The following is a 9,973-nucleotide window of genomic DNA, read 5'->3' on the forward strand; positions in this document are numbered from 1 at the left end:
CCCACCCTTGGAGACTTAACCCCTGGGTCATAACTTCGAAATGGTTAAGATCCCCACCCCAAAACTATATATACAATTGTTGGGCATAAAGAGACAAATGCAGTCATGATATTAGAATTGACCCCAGGGTTTGCCCCACCCTTGCAGACTTAACCCCTGGGTCATAACTTTGAAACGGTTGAGATCCCCACCCCAAAACTATATATACAAATGCTGGGCAAAAAGAGACAAGTGCAGTCATGATATTAAAATTGATCCTGGGGTCTGCCCACAACCATATATATGGACCTAGTTTCTGAGTCACAGATTGGAAACAGTTGAGATCCCCTCCCCATAACCATACATAAAGTTGCTGGGCATGAAAAATCGAATACAGATATATATGCTACAAGGATTGGCCTTGGGGTCTGGCATATTCCCATGGATCTCATTTGGAGAATATTCTGCCATGATTGCTTAGATATCCAGGTGAGCGATACAGGCCCTATGGGCCTCTTGTTATTTTAACCCATATATACAATAATATCTAAATATCTGGAGTATACAATTTGTATGTCAGTTATAACACTATGAAGACACACCAACAAGGCAGGCTATATTGGGTACCACTTTGTTTGTTATATTTCAGTTGTAAAGAGCTCAGTAATCTCCAGCTACAACACAATAAAATCAGACAGATTGGTGAGTCTCCGTAAACTTCAAACAATAACAATCCTTTCATCCTCAAATTTGTCCTAAACAATAGCAATAACCTACTACAAATCAATCTTATTGCTTTTTATACTTTCAGAAAAAGTCAGAAATGGTAATGTTTAAAAGATTCTGCACATATTGTGATAATCCTGAGTGTAAAACAAATAAATTGCTCAGTTATAAGTGTTTAATGAAAAGATATTTAGGTAAAAGACTGAACACATGCTGTTTTTTTGTAAACGTAGGGAAAGGATTGACCACCTGCTGTTTGTAAACATAGGTCAAGGTTGACCATGTGTTGTATGTTTGTAACCAAAATTTGATGACATGCTGTTTGTAAACATAGGTCAAGGTTGACCATGTGTATGTGTTGTATGTTTGTAACCACGATTTGATGACATGTTGTTTGTTAATATAGGTCAAGGTTGACCATATGTTGTATGTTTGTAACTAAGATTTGATGACATACTGTTTGTAAATATAGGTCAAAGTTGACCATGTGTTGTATGTTTCTAACCAAGGTTTGATGACATGTTTTTTGTAAATATAGGTCAAGGTTGACCATATGTTGTATGTTTGTAACTAAGATTTGATGACATACTGTTTGTAAATATAGGTCAACGTTGACCATGTGTTGTATGTTTCTAACCAAGGTTTGATGACATGTTTTTTGTAAATATAGGTCAAGGTTGACTATGTGTTGTATGTTTGTAACTTAGGTTTGATGACATGCTGTTTGTAAATAAAGGTCAAGGTTGACCATGTGTATGTGTTGTATGTTTGTAACTAAGATTTGATGACATCCTGTTTGTAAATATAGGTCAAAGTTGACCATGTGTTGTATGTTTGTAACTAAGATTTGATGACATCCTGTTTGTAAATATAGGTCAAAGTTGACCATGTGTTGTATGTTTGTAACTAGGGTTCGATGACATGCTGTTTGTAAATAAAGGTCAAGGTTGACCATGTGTTGTAATGTGTTGTATGTTTGTAACTAGGGTTCGATGACATGCTGTTTGTAAATAAAGGTCAAGGTTGACCATGTGTAGTATGTTTGTAACTAAGGTTTGGTGACATGTTGTTTGTAAATATGGGTCAAGGTTGACCATGTGTTGTATGTTTGTAGCTAAGGTTTGATGACATACTGTTTGTAAATATAGGTCAACGTTGACCATGTGTTGTATGTTTGTCACCAAGGTTTGATGACATGCTTTTTGTAAACATAGGTCAAGGTTGACCATGTGTAGTATGTTTGTAACCAAGATTTGATAACATGTTGTTTGTAAATATAGGTCAAGGTTGTCCATGTGTTGTATGTTTGTAACCAAGGGTTGATGACATGCTGTTTGGAAATATAGGTCAAGGTTGACCGTGTGTTGTATGTTTGTAACCAAGGTTTGGTGACATGCTGTTTGTAAACATAGGTCAAGGTTGACCATGTGTAGTATGTTTGTAACTAAGGTTTGGTCACATGCTGTTTGTAAATATAGTTCAAGGTTGACCATGTGTTGTATTTTTGTAACCAAGGTTTGATGACATGTTTTTTGTAAATATAGGTCAAGGTTGAGCATGTGTTGTATGTTTGTAACCAAGGGTTGATGACATGCTGTTTGGAAATATAGGTCAAGGTTGACCATATGTTGTATGTTTGTAACTAAGGTTTAATGACATGCTGTTTGTAAACATAGGTCAAGGTTGACCCTGTGTTGTATGTTTGTAACCAAGGGTTGATGACATGCTGTTTGGAAATATAGGTCAAGGTTGACCGTGTGTTGTATGTTTGTAACCAAGATTTGATGACATTCTGTTTGTAAATATAGGTCAACGTTGACCATGTGTTGTATGTTTCTAACCAAGGTTTTATGACATGGTGTTTGTAAATATAGGTCAAGGTTGACCGTGTGTTGTATGTTTGTAACCAAGATTTGATAACATGTTGTTTGTAAATATAGATCAAGGTTGACCATGTGTTGTATTTTTGTAACCAAGGTTTGATGACATGTTTTTTGTAAATATAGGTCAAGGTTGTTGTATGTTTGTAACCAAAATTTGATGACATGCTGTTTGTAAATAAAGGTCAAGGTTGACCATGTGTAGTATGTTTGTAACCAAGATTTGATGACAAGTTGTTTGTAAATATAGCTCAAGGTTGACCATGTGTTGTATGTTTGTCACCAAGGTTTGATGACATGCTGTTTGTAAATAAAGGTCAAGGTTGACCATGTGTAGTATGTTTGTAACCAAGATTTGATGACAAGTTGTTTGTAAATATAGCTCAAGGTTGACCATGTGTTGTATGTTTCTAACCAAGGTTTGATGACATGTTTTTTGTAAATATAGGTCAAGGTTGAGCATGTGTTGTATGTTTGTAACCACGATTTGATGACATGTTGTTTGTTAATATAGGTCAAGGTTGACCATATGTTGTATGTTTGTAACTAAGGTTCGATGACATGCTGTTTGTAAATATAGGTCAAAGTTGACCATGTGTTGTATGTTTCTAACCAAGGTTTGATGACATGTTTTTTGTAAATATAGGTCAAGGTTGACCATGTGTAGTATGTTTGTAACCAAGATTTGATGACAAGTTGTTTGTAAATATAGGTCAAGGTTGACCATGTGTAGTATGTTTGTAACCAAGATTTGATGACATGCTGTTTGTAAATATAGGTCAAGGTTGACCATGTGTAGTATGTTTGTAACCAAGATTTGATGACATGCTGTTTGTAAATATAGGTCAAGGTTGAGCATGTGTTGTATGTTTGTAACCAAGGTTTGATGACATGTTGTTTGTTTTTAACTGCAGGTAAAGGCTTGAGTGGTTTATCTAAACTAAAGCACTTACGTATAGACTGTAACCGTCTCCTTAAGCTGGAGGCAGCAGAGGTTTCTTGCTGCTCTCAGCTGACCACACTGGACATCAGTTTTAATATACTAGATAATATCTCGGTAAGTAACACATAATATTATGTAATCAGAGTGTCAAATTTATGAGACATTTACCATGACTTGTTGTCAATTAATCCTGCATTTTTCAAAATCTGTGAGAAACCGCCTATTTCACAAGAAGAAAGTTTCTGATTTCTGGTATTAAATATGGTGCCAAAAGAGATGCAACAAAGAAGCAGTATAATGGGAAGAAATATCATTTTCAAGTATGACATAAGATTTCTGCAAGTTTATAATTAGTTAAGCATAGTACGTGTCAAAAGTATGATTTAGAATTTTCCACTTAGGCGCTGAACTACCTTCCTCACCTTGAAGATCTGTTGGCAGCCGGTAACAGGCTGCGAAGTGTTGACCTGTCTCGCTGTAAGCGGTTACAGGAAGCAGACTTATCAAATAACAAGCTAGCAGACATCAGTGGACTGCGAGGTCTTCCCAACCTACAGGTTAGTTTAATTTTGATTTGCCAACCTACAGGATAGTGTGGTAAGACATATGGTGAAAAGCTAAACCCCGTGGTTTGGTACAACTTATGATAAAAAGTTTGAGCTCATGGTTTGGTACAACTTATGATGAAATGAATGAGCTCATGGTTTGGTACCACTTATGATGAAATGTTTGAGCGCATGGTTTGGTACAACTTATGATGAAATTTTTGAGCTCATGGGTTGGTACAACTTATGATGAAATGTATGACCTCACGGTTTATAATGTGGTATAACTTGTGCAAAGTTTAACCTCATGGTTTATAGTACGTGTCAAAAGTATGATTTAGAATTTTCAACTTAGGCGCTGAACTACCTTCCTCCCCTTGAAGATCTGTTGGCAGCCGGTAACAGGCTGCGAAGTGTTGACCTGTCTCGCTGTAAGCGTTTACAGGAAGCAGACTTATCAAATAACATGCTAGCAGACATCAGTGGACTGCGAGGTCTTCCCAACTTACAGGTTAGTTTAATTTTGATGTGCCAACCTACAGGATAGTGTGGTAAGACATATGGTGAAAAGCTAAACCCTGTGGTTTGGTACAACTTATGATAAAATGTTTGAGCTCATGGTTTGGTACATCTTATGATAAAAAGTTTGAGTTCATGGTTTGGTACATCTAATGATAAAATGTTTTAGCTCATGGTTTGGTACATCTTATGATGATATGAATAATCTCATGGTTTGGTACAACTTATGATAATAAGTTTGAGCTCATGGTTTGGTAAAACTTATGATGAAATGTATGACCTCATGGATTATAATGTGGTATAACTTGTGCAAAGTTTAACCTCATGGTTTATAGTACGTGTCAAAAGTATGATTTAGAATTTTCAACTTAGGCGCTGAACTACCTTCCTCCCCTTGAAGATCTGTTGGCAGCCGGTAACAGGCTGCGAAGTGTTGACCTGTCTCGCTGTAAGCGGTTACAGGAAGCAGACTTATCAAATAACATGCTAGCAGACATCAGTGGACTGCGAGGTCTTCCCAACTTACAGGTTAGTTTAATTTTGATGTGCCAACCTACAGGATAGTGTGGTAAGACATATGGTGAAAAGTTAAACCCCGTGGTTTGGTACAACTTATGAGGAAATGTTTGAGCTCATGGTTTGGTGCAACTAATGATGAAATGTTTGAGCTCATGGTTTGGTACAACTTATGATGAAATGTATGACCTCATGGTTTATAATGTGGTATAACTTGTGAAAAGTTTAACCTCATGGTTTGGAAGGACTTATGACTAGAATACTGTTAATAAATTGAGTAAAACTTTCATTTCTGATTAAAATATCATTATAACAAACTGTTGCGGGATGGGTGACACCAGCTATTAATACTGAATTTTAAAGCTTAGAAAGGAGGCTTAACTATATATTACACAGGTACAATAGTGAAAGCAAAAGAAAGCTACAGGTAATATTCAATGAATGGAAAAATCATTAATTGTAAATGGAATATGAAATAAAAAAGAAAACTAATCGGTATGAACAGTAGATGCAGATTCTTTGGAACAAGCATTTTATAAGCTTAACACAAGTTGCCTCCCCTGACACATGTTCAGACTTTATGATGTAGTGTTAATACAGTCTCAGAAATACTGTCCTACAAAAGTGTTAATAACTTCATATACTGGTCCCTTTAAAGCAGAATCTATTCAAATTCTACTTTCACAGAATGCACATAGGAACATCTCAATGTAAATATATATATGAATATTATACATAGGAACATCTCAATGTTAATATATATATGTATATTATACAATGAAAATCAATCTTTGAATCCTTCATTGTGTCTGTTTGTGAAACATTAATGAATGTAATTTGTGAATTTATGAACAATATGCATTTTCAGGGTTTTTTAAACTTATTTTCCAGATAATAAATCTTGGATCTAATCAACTGACATCATTAAAAGGTCTTGGCAAATCAAGGTATGTATTTCCTAGATTTCTCCCAATCTAATAGACAAGTCCAGGTGTCTAGATTAACCTTCGTCTAATAGAGAAAACCATACATGTTGCCATACCTACTATATGTATAACAATGTTTATAACTTTTTTGCCAGTCAGGTATATGATGAATTTGGTAAAACTGATATATTTTGCACTGTGACAGATAATAAATATTAATGTGATATCTGTCACAATTTGAAGATACCACTTTTATAACTGACCAATCAGAGCTGTTCTTTCTATTCACTGCATTCAAAGTCAGAGATTTTCTATTGAGATGTAGATGAAGCAACTATAGAAGAAACGATAATTTTGGTAATATTTTACTACATACACTACAGTATTTACTAAACACTTATTAGATAATAGAGAAAAGGTAGAATTGTATTCAGCAGACCATTCTAATTGGCACCAAAGTTTATGCTATTAAATTCCCCCTCCCAACTCAGTAACATTTTTGTTGTTGTATGTACTTTAAAATGTAACCTTTTTTCTCTTGAATACAAAATATATTGTACATTGTATAGGTATTTTATGACACTCACGAAAAATATTGATATTCTGCCATACTTGTGAAATATGTTTGGTTTATAATGGAGAACCATTAAATATCCATTCTTTTTTCAAACCATATTGATTATGTAGTGAGTACACCCACGTCAACTCTTTTGTGTATTACCTCAAACAATAACACCAGTGTGATGTCGGATTCAAGACAGAAGACACGATGTCATGACAACATGACATTACATTGAACACAACAGACATGTCATGACATAGAAGACAGTGGCTGTGATGGCCTGGAATTGAAGTGAAGACAGTAGACATGATATCATGACATTATGACATAGAAGACAGTGGATGTGATGGCCTGGAATTGAAGTGAAGACAGTAGACATGATATCATGACAGTATGACATAGAAGACAGTGGATGTGATGGCCTGGAATTGAAGTGAAGACAGTAAACATGATATCATGACATTATGACATAGAAGACAGTGGATGTGATGGTCTGGAATTGAAGTGAAGACAGTAGACATGATATCATGACAGTATGACATAGAAGACAGTGGATGTGATGGCCTGGAATTGAAGTGAAGACAGTAGACATGATATCATGACGTTATGTCATTTCATTGAAGACAGCTGACATGATGTTATAACCATACTTTTGAAAATTTACGACAATTAGGGAAAATATGTTTTTTCACCTATATTAACAAACTTTGTACTTAATGGTAGTGTGATAAAAAAGGATCACAATTTGTGTCTGTATTTTATGAAATATATGAAAACTTGTCCTAAATTGTTTGTTTTTTTCAACCGGACAAATCCTCACTAAAATGCAAACATCTTGACATTGTTAACCTCTTTTGAAAATGGAAACTCATTGAAGAGCTTATATATATCAAAACATAACATTTCAGATCATTACAAGAAATCCATGCGGCTGATAACAAGTTTACAGAACTCTCTTATATCCCGACCAACTTCCCCAAACTGGAAATCCTTAACATCACCGATAGTTGTATAGAGGACTTTGATGAAGTGGTAAGGATGATCAGTTCAGCTAGCTCTTTTTTTCCCTGATTCTGTCCACATTTTCTGCCATTGGGTTCAGAACAATACAATATCCCAGGAATCAATGGAGCTGGACAGTGTTTATAAATAGCAACACTCAAGCCAAGCTCTGTGTGTGATCCCTTAATATTGAATGAGGTAATGCAGAAGTCTGGGTTGAATGTCCACATACAAATTAGTGCTCTCTTAAATAGGAATGAATCTTGATCAAGCTGTGAGGTGTAGCAGCAGGCGGAGCAGTATAAGGACGCGGAATCTATACATATTCAATCCAATGTTCCTATTGGTACTTCCTTTATTCTGATTGACTGAAAGCTTCCAGGAAATTAGTTTTAAAAAGTCATGGATCTTTACCAAATAATTTAGAAAGTTGTTGAAGGAGTGATCAGACCTACACATCCAAAGGGTCGAACCAGACTGTCCTTGTGTCGGAACCAAAGCTTGAGATTTAATTACTTCTTGTAAGATAAGGTGCTAACTACATGAGCTGACAATTGAGATCACATGTGCTTGAATTGATAGGCCCCTCTAGTTCATCCAGTAAAATCAAAATCATGATTGAGTTAGGCTACTTTTGTGTATGTTATATTATTCATATAGGCGAGATCTTGTTCTATTCTTAGCTTCAATTTATACAACCAAATAAAACATATTATGGTCATTTTCTGTATCATTGCTTGACTCAGTAGACAAAGAAATGAGTGAAATTTCCCAAGTCATAACATAAATTAATGTAGGTACAACATTGCCTTGTTTTGGAAAAGTGTTAAATAAGTTATGTGAGACTCCCCTTCCCTTTTTACCAATATCATAATACCCATATCATCATTAGTTATTCAATTTTTTTTTATGCATTTGAACTTATTTTTACAGTGCTATCTGGAGGAGCTAAGTGAACTAGCAGAACTTTTCATCGCTGGGAATCCGTTCTCTGAGCCTGGGGGTTCTCACACTCACTACATGGCAGAGATGCAAGTTATCCTCCCAAACCTGGAGATTTTGGACGGGGTAGGTATCTTCAGCAACAGTTCATAACCATGGTAACAATAGCATACATAATACTTAGGTATCCATAGAATCAGTCATAGGATTTCAATCAAGAAAATCCAGTTCATATAATAAATGGTTTAACAGTTTAAATAATTTAAGTTTCAAGATGTTATCATATACATTTAATTATTTTCAGGCACATGTAAAGAGAACTGCCCAGAAAGGAGCTCCAGTGATGAGGCCAATGTCTGCCTCAACCAGTAAGTATATGCTAGAGGTTATGATCGTGTTACTCATTATTGATATTAGTGAGCAAGGGATCTGAAATTCAATATGGCCACTGGTTGCCATCTTGAATTTTAACACATGAGATGGTTTCTGTGTGATAACTTCTGGTATTAAAAACTTCATCCAAATGCTTCTGGTATAAGTTCCCCACTCAAGTTTATATTGGATTCTATGATCGGTATTGGGTGCCAACATTCATCTTAATTTCATACAGACATATCTCCAGATGATAAATTTTGAAGAAATTTGCAGACAATATTTAAAAAAAAAACCTGCATGATTTTAATGAAATTTGCTCAGTATACTTTCTTACCGAATCTTTTGATCAGTCAAATTCACGCATATTTAATGAGGCTGCTGCAGTCTGATTGGCTAATGGATTTGAGATGATATCTTTTGAAATCATTGGATTGCAACAAATTTTGTGCTCTGGTAAATAGTACAACAGTAGACATATTACATTTTAGACGTTCGTCATGGGGGATTGTAATCAGCCACTGTAGCTGTTACAATTGAACTATATATTACCATTTAATTCTGTATAATTATTATTTTGAACTTTTAATGTCAAGTAAATTCCAAGAATTGTTGAGATAAGCAATTCAATTTAATATCAAGGAATTGATTTTTTTTGTCTATTTTTTAGGTCACCTGAGACAAAGTCTCAAGTGACCTATTGCGATCGCCTTTTGTCCGTCGTCGTCCGTCGTCCGTCGTGCGTCCGTAAACAATTTACATTTTCGACTTCTTCTCCAAAACCCCTGAACCAATTTCAATGAAATTTTGCAGGGACCTTCCATGGACAAAGGTCAACAAAAATAGTTGCCGGTTTAGTCCTCAGCCCCCAGGGGCCTGGGGGGCGGGGCAAAAAGGGTCAAATTGACTAAAATTTCAAAAATCTTCTACTCTAAAACCCCTGAACAAATTTCAATGAAATTTTGCAAGGACCTTCCATGGACAAAGGTTAACAAAAACAGTGTCCGGTTTAGTCCTAAGCCCCCAGGGGCCTGAGGGGCGGGGCCAAAAAGGGTCAAATT

At 35.6% G+C, this 9,973-nt stretch overlaps 1 protein-coding gene across 32 annotated transcripts in view; it reads left to right on the forward strand.

Annotated features, from left to right (window-relative positions):
- The window catches only part of LOC110450216 (187-kDa microtubule-associated protein AIR9-like), a 35,651-nt gene that overhangs the window by 8,982 nt on the left and 16,696 nt on the right, over positions 1 to 9,973 (forward strand). For all 32 annotated transcript variants that reach the window (XM_021497564.1, XM_021497567.1, XM_021497578.1 and 29 more), the window contains exons 6-12: positions 629 to 681; positions 3,500 to 3,642; positions 3,930 to 4,085; positions 6,000 to 6,055; positions 7,505 to 7,628; positions 8,532 to 8,666; positions 8,845 to 8,908. In XM_021497564.1, the coding sequence (XP_021353239.1) occupies positions 629 to 681; positions 3,500 to 3,642; positions 3,930 to 4,085; positions 6,000 to 6,055; positions 7,505 to 7,628; positions 8,532 to 8,666; positions 8,845 to 8,908 (731 nt within the window). The remainder of the gene's footprint in view (positions 1 to 628; positions 682 to 3,499; positions 3,643 to 3,929; positions 4,086 to 5,999; positions 6,056 to 7,504; positions 7,629 to 8,531; positions 8,667 to 8,844; positions 8,909 to 9,973) is intronic.

Source organism: Mizuhopecten yessoensis, unplaced genomic scaffold (genome assembly GCF_002113885.1).
Source record: "Mizuhopecten yessoensis strain PY_sf001 unplaced genomic scaffold, ASM211388v2 scaffold5133, whole genome shotgun sequence".
Lineage (NCBI taxonomy): Eukaryota > Metazoa > Mollusca > Bivalvia > Pectinida > Pectinidae > Mizuhopecten > Mizuhopecten yessoensis.